The sequence below is a fragment of the Canis lupus genome, chromosome 25 (assembly GCF_011100685.1).
Source record: "Canis lupus familiaris isolate Mischka breed German Shepherd chromosome 25, alternate assembly UU_Cfam_GSD_1.0, whole genome shotgun sequence".
NCBI lineage: Eukaryota > Metazoa > Chordata > Mammalia > Carnivora > Canidae > Canis > Canis lupus.
Window position 1 is genome coordinate 31,784,898 of NC_049246.1, and position 16,879 is coordinate 31,801,776.

General features: G+C 41.5%; 1 protein-coding gene across 2 annotated transcripts in view; it reads left to right on the top strand.

Annotated features, from left to right (window-relative positions):
• EBF2 (EBF transcription factor 2) overlaps nt 1-16,879 on the top strand; it is a 191,457-nt gene that overhangs the window by 134,237 nt on the left and 40,341 nt on the right. For both annotated transcript variants that reach the window (XM_038573774.1, XM_038573773.1), the window contains exons 8-9: nt 14,501-14,618; nt 16,325-16,455. In XM_038573774.1, coding sequence (XP_038429702.1) covers nt 14,501-14,618; nt 16,325-16,455 — 249 coding nt within the window. The remainder of the gene's footprint in view (nt 1-14,500; nt 14,619-16,324; nt 16,456-16,879) is intronic.

Sequence of the window (16,879 nt, forward strand, 5' to 3'; positions counted from 1 at the left end):
CCTTCCTTCCTTCCTTCCTTCCTTCCTTCCTCCTTCCTCCCTTCCTCCCTTCCTCCCTTCCTCTCTCTTTCTTTCCCTGAGAACACATTATTCACCGATGCTGCTAACAATAAAGATAACTCTAAATGATAACCCTCATCCCATAGCATTGAGAGTTTCTGCATTTTGTAGTGTTTAGGCTTCTCGCCTCTGTTGCTGTGGCCCCAGGGGAGGGTACCAACCCATGCTGGAGATTTGATTTTAAGCCCTCGGGCTGCCCTTCGCACACACAGCTGCCCACAGCAGGAACCGTGTTCTTGATATCCAGCCACCTTGGGATTTTTCAAAGCAGCTTCTCTGCGCTTTCTGCAAGCAACAGCCTCTTCCCTTCCTTCGCCACCGATTAACTATTCAGTGGTCTCTCCCGGAGTCTTCGGGAAAGCAGCAGCCCAAGCAGCCGTGGTCACTTTAAGATCGCAGCATGACAACAAGACCCACGGGACAGTGACCCAGCTGCCTGGCAGTTAAATCTGCCACCGGTTTCATCACCCTTGCCACTGATGTACTGAGGATACGAGCTAATAAAAACACAGAGAGAGGCAAAGTGTGTCAGGTTGGAGATGAGAGGAAGTGCCGGCCCCCTTGGCCCCTTCCTTAATCTTTGAGGGACCCATAGTTAATCCGCCAAAAGGCTTTCCTGCTACTCCCAGACCCCGTCGAAATACATAGCACCCGCTTCCCCGTAGAAAAATGGGAAACATGTTCAACAATAGCATTCAAGCTTGAGACTTACCAAAAAAAAAAAAAAAAAAGTCTGGCAGCAACCGGGAGGGATGGGGATTATTAGACTCCTGTTTTAGGTGAGGATGGTGAGGTTCTGGGGGTTCGGTAACTCACCTCTCATCGCAGGTAGGGTCCATCTGATCAAATCCCTTCCTCCATGAGTTTGCACCGTGGACAGCTGCTGAGTGGATGGCCTTGCTGTCGACTTTTTGAAATTCTTGATAATTTGTGGGCAAGGGGTCGCCCACATTCATTTTGCACTGGCCTGCACGGTATCGTGGCTGCTCCCGCCTGCCACTCGGAGAGCCTCGGGGCTTAGGGACAGAGTCCTTCAGGAGTTAACACGGGAGGTGGGTGCACACTTTGCAAAAAAAAAAAAATGTCTTGTAATTTCTTCCCTCCCCCTCCCCCCCCCATGTCGGGGTCATCAAATGGTCTTGCTGGCACAGGGACATTTTTTGTTAGTTATCTAACATGATCACCAGCCTCTCTTAAAAAAGTCAAACCCCTCCTCTGTGGCACACAGATTTCCCCCTGCTGTATAATATGAAGACAAACAGAAATAGAATGAGCTTTCTTGGGGACTGTACAGGGTGGAAGTTTCTGGTGTTCTGTGTTCCAAATGCAAATGGAAATAATTTGAATGCAAAAAAAGGTTCAAGATTCAAAAGAATTCCAAAGTACCTTGATGACCCAAGCTCGGCTTTCACATCCTGAAGAAACAGAGATAGGAAGAGAGGTTGGTAGTGTGTGGACTCCTACCCCCTTATTCTCCAGCATTACTTCCAAAGAGTTTTAAACTTGAGAATACTCATATACATTTGAAGAGGCTTTTAAAAGAATGTCTTGTCATTTTATTTTGGAAATGTACTCACTAAGCAAAGGCATGATCATGTTTTCTATGCTTCTTCTGTTATTTACTGAGGGTTTCAATGTGCCTGAGCTTTTAACAGGATTAGAATAAATGTTGCTAACAGAGTAGAATAAATCTTAAAATGATGGGAGATTCTCATCCAATGTGTAAATATTTGACTTCTGCAAAGAAAGAGACTTTTTGAAAAATTTTGTAGATTCTAATTGTCTTATTTTGGGGTTAGAGCTGAAGTTAATTGGCAAATTTTTTTGATATTTTTTTATTGAGGTAAAATGCATATAACATATCTTAACCATTTTAAATTGTGCGGTTCAGTGACCTTTAGTATATTCACAATGTTGTGCAACCATCACCACTCTACAATTCCAGAACATGCTCACCATCCCCAAATGAAACCCCATACCTCCCAATTCCCTTTTCTCCCCACCAACTGACAACCACAAATCCACTTTCTGTCTCTGGATTTTTGTATTTGGGACATTTCATCTGATTGGACTCATACAACAATGTGGCCTTTTGTATCTGGTTTCTGTCACTTAGCATCATGTTTTCAAGGTTGAGCCACATTGAAGTCTGTGTCACTACTTCATTCCTTTTTAGGGTGGAGTAATATTCCACTGTAAAAATGTACCACATTTTATTTATCTATATGTCAGTTGAGGGACACTTGGGTTGTTTCTACTTTTAAGCTTTTATAAATAATGCTTCTATGAACATTTGTGTACAAGTTTTTTGGTGTGTGAACATATGTTTTCAATTCTCTTGAGTATATATCTAAGAGTAGAATTTCTGAGTCATATGTTAACTCTATCTTTAGCTTTTTGAGGAACTGCCAAACTGTTTTCTACAGTGGCTGCATCATTTTATATTCCCATCAGTAATGTACAAAGGTTCCAGTTCTTCATCTTTGCCAACACTTGTTATTTTCTGGGTTTTTTAAATTTGTTTTTGTTTTAAATTCTAGCCATCCTGTGAGTGGTATCTCACTGTGGTTTTGATTTGTCTTTCTCTAATGACTAACGGTGGAGAACATTTTTTCACGTTCTTATTGACCATTTATTTATATATCTTCTTTGGAGAACTGTCTATTCTAATCCTTTATTCATTTTTAGATTGGGTTATTTGTCTTTTTATTGTTTAATTGTAAGAGTTTTTTATATATTTGGGATACAGGCCCTTATCAGATAAGTGATTTGCAAACAGTTTTTTCCTGTTCTATTAATGTCTTGACTCTCTTGATAGCATCCTTTGATGTAAAATAATTGATGATTTTTACACTATGCTTAGATTCCATTAATAGTATAACCTTCAATGAATACTCTTTACCTGGAGAAGCCTACTATGGAGAAAGTCTTGACTATGTGCATTGATGGTCAAGTGAGAGACTTGGAGCAAGTTCAAAATATGAAACCAAACTAGATATTGTAGTGATGGGAGGAGTGATCTGAAGGAATGGTAACTTAGGAATTTCTGAAATACATATCTTATTCAAAATGACAAAGGTAATACTTTTATGACAAAGGTAATACTATACAGATAGTTGCTTCATTCCTCCATTTTGTTATATATGATCAATCATTTAATCTGAATCATTTTTTGTGTGGAGATATGCTCTGAATAGAATAGAGATATGAAATTTTTCTTACCAAGTCATGAATCCAACTAAATTCCCTCTTCTCTCCTACCTCTCTTCTTTGCCCTGTCCCCAAAACAGTCATGGAACTTGGATTTTTTTTTCTCAAAATGACCAAATGAGAACATGATCATTATATTAATTTTTCTTCTAGCCTGAAACAAACCTCTTAATTCAGTTCAAGTCCTAAGTATCTCGGACATATATAAATACATATGTCTATTTACCAAAACACAATAGGTTTTAATCCTTTTTTGGCTCAGATCCTTTGGAGAATTTGATGAAAGCTATAGATTCTGTTGCCACAAAAAGCTACTGTTAAACCAAGTTTTGCTTAGAATGTCCGGTGTTCCCAAACCTCTTGAAACATCTCTTAGGATTCTATGGTCCCCCGACATAAAGAAATGAAAGTCATCTACCAAATGGGCATCCCCTATGTAATATAACCCTTACAAAGGGGATCAGTCCACTTGGGAGTTCCCTGATAATCTTCCCACTTTCTTATAAATACCATCTCTTCCCAGGTGATGCCTGGATCCATAGCCTCAAGCCTCACCCTTCTCTGGAACTGCAGAAATCCCTCTCTACCTTCTTCCTGGGTATCTTTCCTTGGGTTATTAATGAGCACCTGTTCACAGCAGAACTCAATACTTACTCTCTGGATCCGTGCCCTCATTTATTGGTGAAGTGTCACTTCCTCCTCCTAAGTATCTGCTAAATCTAACTGCAATAAGGTCTCTGATTCTTCTCCTTCCTTGTTTAGTCAAAGTTATCTTTTAAAACATTTTGCTCCTCTGCTTAAAATATAACTACCTACTATCTGTAGATGAAAGCTCAGATTTTGAAAGGTGTGGCTGGTTAGTATCTTTGTCCCAGCAGTACTCCTGCCATGCACATTTTCTAGGGTTTCCATATACCCACCACTCACTAGGCACACTTCACTGATTTCTATTACATGGAATATTACTTGAACTTTCCACACATTTGCCTCTCTGCCTGAGAACCCTTCGCCCCTCCCCAATTTGTGACTTTGTGACTTACTCATGTTTCAATGCCTAAATGTCACCTTCTTGTGAGGCATTTTCTGACTCTTCCTGACAGACTTGTTGGCTCCTTCTTCTGTGCCATAATACCATTCTCTACATGCTTTTATTATACCACCGATCACATTGTCTTGCCATTATTGTTCATCTAAGAGACTGTGCTGCTTGAGGGTAACTGATAGGTTTTTTTTAATGTTTGTGTTTCTCCCCGATGCCTAGCATAATCCTGGCCATTGTGCAGAGCTCAATAAATTGTTCTTAAATACCTTTTTTTTTTTTTTAAATAGAGAAGGGGGAAAAGTGAAGGAATAAAGGGAAAAAAGAAAAGATTTCTGTGGTCCCCAAAGTTTCTAAATCCATGGGCCATACAGATACAGAAAATCATTTCTGCCCTTCTTGAGCCAGAACAATTGGGTGAAACACCCAGAATAACAGCTCAGTGAAAAAAAAGAAAGAAATTCATGTCTCGTTTAAGTTGACAGGCCTATTAAGACACAATGGACCCCATTTATTTCTCTACACTATGGGTAGAGAGAAGGCAGTTGGAAATCTGGAAGAAAAGCAAGCCAAGGAGAAGTCAAACATGTTGTCATTTCCCACATTCATAGTCTAAAACACCAAAGTTGGTAACAATTAGGGTAGATGTTGCCCAATCATCCTCAGAGATAGGTTGACTGGGTCTGCTCCGAGTCACAGTGAAAACATAGATGCCCGCATTCATTTCTTCATTCACCCAACCTATATTGTTGGGGAAATTCTGTGTGCCAGGAACTATCCTAGGTGCTAGAGATACATCAACAAGTAAAGTGGATATAATTCATTGCCCTCGAGGGACTTACCTTCCAGTGGGGAGATAATGAGAATATGATAAATGAGTGATTCACATAGCTTTAATTCTGCTTCTCTGTGGTCTACAAGGAACCTGCCTGGAAGTACAGGGCCCAGCATGAAGCCAGTTGTCTTTATGCTGACTGCCAAAACTCAGTGGTGTTGGTCATGGGTGGCTTGGTGAAATCTAAGTGAGACCTACCATTATAATAATAGTAAATGTGGATGCTCTTCCAAATAGCTTTCAAAGTTTTCCACGGTATCAGCTATAACAGGACACTCAGGTCTGCAGACCACTAACTTATCTGACATCGGGAACGTTAAAGACCCGGGTGCCAGTTATTTCCTCTTGCCTCAAGAGGACTCTGTTTTACATAAGCATGATCACTGTAGAGGGCTGGGGTATCTTCCATCGTGTGAGTAGCACCAACTTGCCCATTGTCATTCTGGAGTTAGTTAGTGCCTTGACACATCTCTAATCCTAGAATAATTTTAAATAAACTCCTCATTTACAAACTTGCAGCTTTCACGTAGTTAGGATAAAGATCCCTACTGCCATTTGCTGAACTTTTCTGAGTGACTCTTGTGTTCTCAGGTTCGCTCCTAAATTTTTCCATTTTTAGATTAGGTCCACCAAAGTAATCACACTTATTCTAGGGAGAGGACAGAGAAATATATCCAGACAGGTCTTGCCATCTGCTGCCTTGAGACATAAAAGGTCAAGATATATAGAGGGGCACACGCATACATTTGTAATGAAAGAAAAGTTATCTTGGGAGCCAGATTGGGAAGGATATCAGCACTGAGTTGATTTCTGTTTGTTTATAGGATCTTCACACAATCCCAGGATGGGCCTGCCAGAAGGGGATTTTGAGGGGTACTAGGAGGGGATGAGGGAAAGGGTTGTGCCCTAGCCGGTCTGTCAGACCTCTGAGGAAGAGAAAAGCAATACACCGTGGTGGGGAGAAGGGAGTAGAAGACATAAAGATCTCTATCAGGATGTAGAAAGAAAGTGAGGCTGTGTGAACACCGACTGGCATCACTGGGGTAGCTGGATAATGTGAGAGGCCGAGGGCCTGGATGCAGCCACTGCACAGGAACAATGGGGAAATTAACGTGGATGACAAAGACACCCAGTCCACACAGCTGGGCGTTAGCCACTAGTCTCTTTGAATGATGCTGGAGCAAAGGGCAGGGCTACTCATGTCTTGGAACAGGGCCAAGATCCATCCAACAAACCCTTATGATTTCTTAAACCCTCAGTTCTTATATAAAACTTTTTAATGGCACCACCATCTATTTTCCTTAAATAAAAAATGTTGAATGTTTCTCTCACACCCATTGAAGAGGGAAACGAGAGTTTAAATTAACTCCAAATGGTAAAAATTTAATACAGCTCCAGCTGCCTGCAGGTTTCTTCAGTTCAAATCTTTCAATTCAAGAGCTACTCCAGCTGCTCTGTGATCTCATGTGCCATTTGAAGATTGTTGTGCTACCGAGCAGCAGTTTTTAAGCTCATAATGAAAATCACTTGACTTATGGCCTCTCTAATCAACAGGTGAGTCCATTATCTGGTGGTAAAACAAACCAGATAGTCTGAGAAATAATAATTATCTATTTGGAGTCAGAAAAAAAAACCAACCAACTTTCTGAGGGTTTGAGGATATTTCCCGCAGTCCAGAAAGTTTGGGGAAGGCTTTCTGTGGGTTACATCAAGCTTTTCTCTGTTTCCACAGGATACCCTTCTGCTACCCCACTCTGTGTCTTTTGGTATCTCAAATGCAGACAAGAATCAGGATGATAAAAACTTTAACCAACCCACGTAGGGAATGTGTTTTGAGTTATTCGTGGAAGAAAAGAGGGGGACGTAATAGCAAGTAGCTGCCTGTATAACTTTTGGGAAAGGGCATGTCAGATTTCAGTTAGGTGGAAACAAAGCTTACATGCTTCAACATTTAGGAGACTCAGATTTGGGCTCTGAAATCTACCTCTGAACACATTCCAGAACAATCAGATGCAGAACTCCCTGGAAAGCAAAGCTTTCATAGTTTTGCAGTAAGAATATATAGATTTTGTAGCTGCTTATGGGGACTACGTGCTCCTGGTTTTTGGTGGACGACAGGTGATTCATGAGGTCCCTGAGGGGGCAGAGTTTGGTGGAAGAGAATGGCCCAGCCAAGTCAAGAACTGCATCAAATATGTTAAGGCTCCCCTGTGGCTCTCAAAATGTTTGCTAGTAAAATACTGCCCTTGGCTATAACCATCCCACTTGGCATATGTTTTAGATGGGAAAAGCAATGGGTTCAGTGGAATAAAAGGGAAGGTAGATGTAGCAAGTGTCTATGACCTTAGAGATGGGGGAAATTTAGTTGTAAAGCAGGCTCCCTGATGACATGAAAGACTGGTTTAAAAAATTGCCACTTGATTTTTGTACAGTCAACTGTTTTTTTTTTTTAAAGGCTCTTAATAGATGGCCATCCTAAGCCAAATTTGCAAAATATGCCAGTGGAAAGTCTTCAGCATGCTACTGCATTTATGCCAATTAGATTTTTTTAAAGTGTCAGAATAATGATTTCAGTAAGCTCAAGCTGTATAACGAAACTTTTTCAATTCTTTGAGGCCTATCTCAAATCTCATTTCCTTGATGAAAATGTTGGTCACTGCCTTCAGTTCAGATTAATTTTTCTCACCTTTGGGCTCTTGGAGTATACAATGGCCACACAATTTAGACCTTAATTATACATTACTATATGGCCATCTTTTCTGATTATGTGCAGTGTTTCTTATGCTTCATCAACCACCTGGAAGCCCTCAAAGTAGTGGCAATGTTTTCTGTAAGTCTCCATTGCATATAGCAGTAGAGTATTGCTGGGAATGTCACTGGCAGTATCAACAAATACCTCTAACTGATTGAAATATAGGGCTGTCTTCTTACTTAAAAAAGTGTCTTCTCAGGAGTTATGTCATTAATGCCATGATTCCCCCCATCCCTTGGTGTGAGCAGCCCCACAATGCCCCACATCTGTCTCAACAGCAATCAACTTGATGTTCTCTCATTTGGCACTTGATCCTTAACTGAACAGAAAATTTAGCCTTAGGGAATATGAAACAACAGTGATTGCTAAGAATTCTGGGAATTCCTTACCAAAAAAAAAAAAAAAAAAAGATGACAAAATCCATACTTGCGGGGTAGGTGTTTAAAGGTAATTTTGGAGACCCTGGAGTCCAGTAACGAAGAAGAATCTAGGCTTTAAATCTGGTTTGAAAATACGATGTGTGCCAAGAATAAAGTGGTGGGGAGAAACAATTCGCAGTAGCCAGTTGTTTGTTGTTAGCCTGGGTTGACTTAATGGAGGCTTAGACAAAATTGTTTCATCAGAGTCCCCTTGTTGAATGTGAAAATTAGCCAGTGTATAAAAACACCAACAGAATATTTTTTTCCTCATTGATATGGACTCCAGACTTGGTTGCCCACCACAACCAGAAGTCTGTCTTGCTTTTCTCTTTTCCCTTTAATGGTCTCTATGTCTCTTTCCTCCTACCACAGGTGGAAAATAAAATCCCACATAATAGTTACACTTTGGGAAAGCTGAAATAACATATATAGCAACTGAACAGTTATAAGGGAAAAGCACATCATGAATTTAATTCCATTTCCAGATGTAAAATGTCATAAAGAATTTTTTTCCATACTTGGCAAAATAACAGGAATTTTCTGGACCGTTTTATTTAGCTTGGTGGATGCATGTTTGTGAGTAGGTATTGGAGAGTCTTCCACCTTGAGTGTATTCTAAATGCTGCCTATCAGGGCTTTACTGAGATTAAACTACCAAAGGCTCCATGTTCGACTAGAAGGTGCATGACCCCCATTGAAATGGAGGGGACTGCCTGTGTCTCTGCCTCTCTCTCTCTCTCTCTCTGTGACTATCATAAATAAATAAAAATTAAAAAAATATATGAAATGGAGGGGAAATGTGTCTGACAAATGATAGAATTTGGTGTGTTTTCAAAGCAAGAACTCTGATCCATATGGGGAGGTTTCTAACCAGTGTAATTATTCTCTAGTGACTACAGACACTAGGATTCTCATCTGTTTCAAAGAGCAGATCGTGTGGTCATTCCGCACATTTTTCATTTTGACTTCTCTTTTTCCTTTACCCTTCTATGGGAGATGTTGGGTCTTTACAGGGACACCTGTGTGTGAGCTGAGAAAGACTGGCTAGGGGTAGACTCCAAGCTGGTCATTCCTCTGACTTAAGTAACTCAACCAAATCATACAGTTATAGCTTTGAGAAGGAGAGATAAGATCCCTGGGTGGCGCAGCGGTTTGGCGCCTGCCTTTGGCCCAGGGCGCAATCCTGGAGACCCGGGATCGAATCCCACATCGGGCTCCCGGTGCATGGAGCCTGCTTCTCCCTCTGCCTGTGTCTCTGCCTCTCTCTCTCTCTCTCTCTCTCTCTCTCTGTGACTATCATAAAAAATAAAATAAAATAAATAAAACAGAGAAGGAGAGATAAAAAAAAAAAAAAAGGAAAGAAACCTGAAAGTATGATGTTCCCAAACAGTCAAAGACATCTCAGAGTGAGACATAAAAATACCCCAAGGGTTGTAAGAGTTCCCATACTGCATGATATCGTTCTGATACCAAAAGGAGCAGTTCCTCTATTGGAAAGGGGTTGTACAGATTCACGGATGTGCCCACCTAAAGAGTAACTCCCACCATGGCCTCATATAGGCAGGAAAGAGCTCTTTACAACTTATCTCCTGCTTTGTATAAATTATTAGAGTGAGGGACATGGGAGCACTTTTAGATAATGAGAAGAAAAAAATAATTTGAAAAGGCCAGTTTTCTTGAACACTTTTAGCAGATTGCTAACAGAGTTGTAGATTTTGTTCTTACAACTGTCTTGTATTTTTCAAGGGGAGATACAGACTTTTTATTCATATAACTAAAATTGCCATTTAATTGGATGATTCAGAACGGAAACTACACTACCACTCTCCAGTTGGTCTGTGTGTATTGATCTGGCCTCACCAAAAGTTAAAGATTTCGCAAAGCAAAATAAAGAATTGCCAAAAGTAAAAAACTATTTCTGCTCTAAAAAATGCAAGCAATTTCAATGGGTCCCTACTTCTCCTTCTTGGAATCTTGTCTTTAAAGTGCCAGGTCATAAATAATACTTGCATGAATATAATTGGTTATTGCTTTTGTGTTGAACTGAAATGTCTCAGTCGAGGAGAGCTATCATCTACAGTAGCTTGGGTTTCAGATCTGCAGGCTTTCCTTGTGAAGCTTTGAGCTAAAATACAGATATGCCAACTATGAGAAAAAAATGAAAGCTGTCACAGTGTCAGCAGCAAAAACTGGAGGTCCATCCCACACAAATTATGGACATCTGTATTCTTAATTGGCATTCTTTTGGGCCGTGCCAGCAGAATGGCAGTGCCAAGAAAGCCTGACAGCTTTAGAAAAGACAAGGTATCAGGTTAAGGCGATAGGAGACACTGATGAGACATAGAAGTTCCTTTGTAGGCAAGATTCTCCATATGTTTGTTATAATGCTCGTGACTTTTAGTTTTGGCTACTTCCAAACGGTACCCTTTGTCAAGACTAAATTTGCTACTTGGAAAACAGATCCGTTTATGAGCTTAGGAGAACAAGTGGTATTGATGGTTATATGATCAGAAGATCGTTGGCAAAGATGCATACAAATAGTTAACAAGGTAATGGTAAGAAATGTTGACCTTGATTTGTTTAGCTAAGATGTAAAGATTTTTGAAGGTCAAAGGTGTCCTTGTGTAGTGTTTTGGAGTCTAACTGTGTCTGACCCTCTAACATTAAGCTGCTGTGGCCTGCAGTTTTGAAGAGTGAAGCAAACCAGGGGGAAAGAGAGAAGGGGGGAGAACAGGAAATGGAGTGAGGTGTTTCAGGAAGTTGTCAGGGGTTGACTGATTGATTCCAGATGGAAAAGGTCAGCCTTCGTGACCCAGGAAATACTCACTAGGGGAAAGAAGTTGGCTTGTGGAAGGGGAAGGCCTGGGAGTGAGACGATGCTGGAATGCACATTCCACTTCCTTTAGTCCCCAAACATTCAGAAACTTTAACTTGTCTGAATAGAATAATATCAGTGTTGTCATCGTTCATCAGAAAATAGTGAAGGAAGTTAAATTCGAAGCTTTGAATGTACCAAACGTATCTTCACCTCCATAACGAAGTTCGTTTTCCTCCAGAAGGAGAGTGAATGTATGTAAAAGTCAATATTTGTGTGCGTGTGTGCGCACACGTATAAGAACAACCAGCAAACATGTCGGGTTTCACCGGGGGGGGGGTGGAAGATTAAATCCTCTACATTTTCCCAAAGCAGTTTAATCGGCAGGCTCTTCTAGATGCCCCACAGTGTAAGATAGTTGGAATATTAAAAATGAGAACTTGCCTTGTATCTATATATATATATATACACACACACACACACGCACACACGCACATACATTTGGACATAATTTAAAATCTTGTAATAAATTTTGCAGACACTGAAATAATTCAGGTTAATTCCCTTGCTGTCATGAGAGGCCAGAGCTAGCCAGCAAGAGATTAAAATTTATTTCCATTGTTAATAGAAAATAATGAAGTGCATCTGAACCATCAGGGTATGTCATTCGGGAAACGTTCACTTTGGAACCAAATCTCACTCCACCCAAATGGACAATGATGAAATCAGCTGGCTCGAGAAAGCCCCATATTTTGTGGCAGGAATGCATGAGGAGCACTAAAGTACAGTATGACAAGGAGTTTGTGGGATGAAGTCAAGCGGCCTCCGAGAGAACACTCTCTATACCCACAGAATCCTCAGACAGACTGGGGCTCCCCTCACTGGGCCTCGTACAGCTCATCAGCAACTGAAGCCTGAAACCTCCTCTTGCTTTGGGTTTTTGCAGAGATGGCAGCTATGTCAATCCGTTCACACACACGATTTGTAAAAGTGGTCTGATTGCTCTTTTTTCTCCACCTTCTCCTGTTATTTTCAGCGGGGGGAAGTATATGCAGAAGTATATGTTCATCTTAACTCCATGCCAGGAGCCTTGGCTTCTCCCTCTCTTTGACTATGATGCCATCTTGTGCTTGCTCTGATAAGAACTTGCATCTCCATGCACTCGTGGCGAGTGATGGATGTCTACACCTTTCGGTGGCCACCATACAATAGGAACTTTCTGGAAGGACTTTCCCCAGACTCTTAAACATGTTGACATGGGCACAATTGAAAACAGATCTGGAGCTAGATAGGCTGCATCCCTGACTTGTGGGCTGTTGACAATAATTTTCTGAATGACAACTGAGGTTCCTTTAAGTTCCTTTTGATGTCACAGAAAGGCAGGGACACCGAACCCATAGTATTTTCATGAACCGAAGTGTGGAAGAGACTCATAGCCGAGTAGGAGCACATTTTGTCATCTTTGAATCTCCAGGGCCTGATGTAATACCCAACACGTAGCAGGAGCTCAGTGAATGCTTTTGGGATGAATGACTGAAGCCCACTTATTCCATGGAAAATTCTTGTCTGCATCTGTCATGCCCCTGGGACTAGGTTAGGTGAAATCTTTTGGGGACTCATGCTTTTAGGGGTTCTCTTGAACCCCTATTATATTAAAATACATATTAAAAAATTTTAAAGATACCATCTAAGACACCTCTGAAGGTAAAAATACATTCAGAAGGGTTTCCTTGGGTGAGGGTTAGGTAGTGGGTCAGATTAATTAAGAAGGGACACAAGATAACTTTCTGGGGAGATGGAAATGTTCCATGCCCTGACATGGCATGTCTTCCCTGCATGCATCTGACAACATTGTGCAGCTAAGATTTGTGCATTTCAATGTATGTAAACTTCACCTAAAAAAAAAAAAAGGATTTATTATACTGTTCTGTTTACTTTGTTTGCTTGAAATTACTCATTTCAAGTGCCATTTAATGAATGAATATACGAATGAATAATCCTTCACATTAGAGACAAGGCAGGGCCAAGGTATCTCCCACCCTCACACCCTTCATTTAATAAGGAAGGAAGGGCTGACAGAAAAATTATACATATAATATCAGCAAGTTTAATTTGGGAATAGAGGCGAAGAGTCATTTTCAGATCTAGGATGGCCCATCCTCCTGGGTGAAGTAGATAGTGGGCGCACTCAAGTCCACCCACCTCAGCTACTCTTTTCCAACTGCTCTGAGCTTAACTGACCTCTGCCTCTTTGAATATCTTCTGTACCCCTGACCTACAGCACACACATAGAATTTAATTTGATTTCCTTTGGCATGCTATTTGTTTGATGTGTTAGCCATGTTTCTCCCCACTCTCACCCCCGAAAGTGAGCTCTTTGGGGGTGCCTTGTAATTTTTGGTACCCAGTCCATGTGTCTGCCTTTCTAGAGCCTCCCTTAGAGCTGCACAACGGGAGGGGCTCACTGAGTATTGTCACCTGTCCTACTGACAGGCCAAATAAGGCCGAGGTGAGGCAATTAGGGTGGAACTCATCCCAATTTGGCACGTGCCAGGCCCTGCACCTAACTCTTTCCGTGCAGCATCTCATTTCATCCTTACATTATTTATTGAGCCCCGAGAGAGGCATTGTCGTTTATGTTTTACAGATGAGAGAAATGGAGATTAGAAAAGGTGAGGTAATTTGTCCCAGGTTACAAGGTCACAAAACAGCAGGTGTGTTAACTTTAGTTCTGACTCCTAATCTGTGTTCCACTATTCCACACTCATCTCTTCCCTTTCCTCTGCTTAGATACTAAATGCCCTACATTTTCAACACTGAATTCCAGCAACTTCATCTCCTCACCAAAAACCGGGGCATCTCTGCCACTGCTCTCTAGTGAGCGGGGTGACCACAAACAACTCCTCAGGCAGCATCCGTGGGCCCAGCATTACTTTCGCACACAGTAGAAGTGTGAGAACCCATTCTCGAGCTGGGAGAGATGACCTCCCAGCTGGTGGTGAGATCTTCATTTCCTGAGTGCACACAGCTCCTCAGGGTGACCAAGGTCCTGTGGTAGAGAGTGAGGGTTTTGGAACCAGTCGGCAGATGGCCAGGTTCCCCATCTCATCACCTGGGCATGGTTTGAATACAAATACGTACCAGCACCTGAGTGAAGGGTGGCCTCTTTTTTTCCAGGAAGCTCTGCCGTAATCACAGGGGGAGGATGACCGGCTGAGATGCCGAGGGCATGGCCCTGGCCCCCAGACTCTGTTCCGTCTCTCATCAAGCCATAGGGGAGTCTAGCAAAACAGTACACTGCGACTTTTGCTACTTTATGAACAACTAACTCCACCCCTTCCCCAACCCCACTTTTACTTCAAAAATGCAGGTTGTGTTGTCAACAACAGTGAATGTGGATGGACACGTGCTGGCTGTTTCTGACAACATGTTTGTTCATAACAACTCTAAGCATGGACGGCGAGCAAGAAGGCTGGACCCATCAGAAGGTAGGGCTGGGAGCAGTCTGGGAGGGCTGATAAGTCAAGGTCTCTGTCATTGTCCTGGTTTGAATTTTAAATTGATGTCTGAGAGGCCCCTGGGTGGCTCTGAGGTTGAGCATCTGACTTCGGCTCAGGTCGTGATCCTGGGGTGCTGGGATCGAGTCCCGCATCAGGTTCCCCAAAGGGAGCCTGCTTCTCCCTCTGCCTGTGTCTCTGCCTCTGAGTTTCTCATGAATAAATAAAATCTTTAAAAAAACAAAAAACAAAACAAATGTTGTCTGAGTGGAAGTGAAGAAAGCACACAAGATCATGTGGGTTTTAAGTGAAGTTGTAAGCGCTGACTCCTGCCTGTTCTGTTGAAGGCCGCGCGCCTCCCAGCCGACCTTCAGGCCCCCGTGCCTCACCGTCTCTGCCATCCAGTTCTGTGTTTTTCTTTTTGCTAGACGGGCATTTCAGGCAAACGTAGGCCCATGACATCTTAGTTAAACAGGAACATTACGGTGCCAGACATGTATGAATAAGTGTCAGATGTGCCCTTAAACAGATTGTGGGCAAAACAAAACAATGTGTGGAATGAAATTGACACTAATTGATTTTTGTTTGCTTGGACAAGAAGAAACCATGATCTGCTCCGGGTAGTTTTCTATGTGCATTAAAGTCGTCAGAAATACTGGTAACTGTTCAACTTCAAGTTGTCCAAAAAATTAAAGCATATCAAGGAAGATAACTGACAAATACCTCGGTAAATTCCATCTTTCACACTCCCCGACTCATTGGGGTACTAAGGCTTTATAATGTAGGGTGAAAGGCTGACCGAGGCTACTATTTTAGTGTGATGTTTTGCTGTATACTGCCGACCAGCCCCCACCCCAACATGGCCCTCAAAATGTGTCTTGTATCAATTTAAATAGGAATTAATGAACTGAAAGAAAATGATTGAATCAGTAAAGAATTTGGAGTGGTGTTAATTCTCCCACAGTGGGCACTGAAAGGAGAGAAGAAAATCCCAGGGTTCAGAACTAGGAACCCATCCAGTTTCTTTTGACTGATTGGATGTGATTGACTGGCTGTTCAAAGGGGGCTCATGTTTTTGGAGTCCTGCCAAAGTTCTCCTCCACCTTTGACCCTGTCAACTTTGGAAATGGAGTGATGGATTGACTTTAGTTATGGCCTGAAAACCATATTGGGTTCCTGTTGGGATGTAAAGTCCAGAGGCCTTGAACATATGGAAGAAGGGAGGAGGGGAAATGCATCCTACAAAGTTAGGAAAGTGATTAGAAATTGTCTCTTGATAGAACTGAAAAAAAAAAAAAAAACCTCCACTGTGATAGATTTTACTTTCTCCTTCTCTCTCTAGCACATTAGTAGGCCTTGTAAATCTTAACATCTTGGGGCAGAGGAGGTGGGGAGAGAAAAGGGATTTACACATTTCCAGTGTGATCAACTTATAAAAATATGGGGAAAAACAACAGGGTTTTAAAAACACCCTTTGCACAATTAGCTAAGTGTTCCACGTTTTCATACATAGTGGTCAACTCATTAGGCTTTAATGACCTGGTGAAAACCAGCAACCAATTAGGGAATGATGGCAAGTCAGCAAAGCTCAACTTGAACTTGGAATAACCAACAGCTTTCAAGAGCAGCCAATCCCCAAAACTCCAGATTTCAACCATCAAAGGACAGTCCTGACTTTTTCTTTTCTATCTTCTTAGCTACCCCCTGCATCAAAGCCATTAGCCCAAGCGAAGGCTGGACCACAGGAGGAGCCATGGTTATCATCATTGGAGACAACTTCTTTGATGGCCTCCAAGTGGTGTTTGGGACCATGCTTGTATGGAGTGAGGTAGGTACAGACAACTTGCTTCCCCGATTTTCTTTGACCCAAAGATGGTTTTGATTTGGGGAAATGTAATTCCTGGAACATCAGCAGCATGAATGCACCTTACTAAGTACCTACTATGAGCAAGGCACCAAGAATTAAGAGACATGTAAACCACATTTATTGTAGGTATGGATCCCTTAAAAAGGTAAATATTTATTGCAACATTGTTTATCATTGTGAAAAATTAGAATAGCCTAAATAGTAAATAATAGGAATGGTTCAATTCCACCATTAAAAATTAGGTCTTAAAAAAGTTCTAATGACACAGGAGAAGGGATAGTATTTACGCTATAATGCTAACTGAAAAAAAAAATCAGGATGAGTGTCTATGGATATAAAATCTGATTATATAATACCCATCCATAGAAAAGTCCTGGAAGCATGC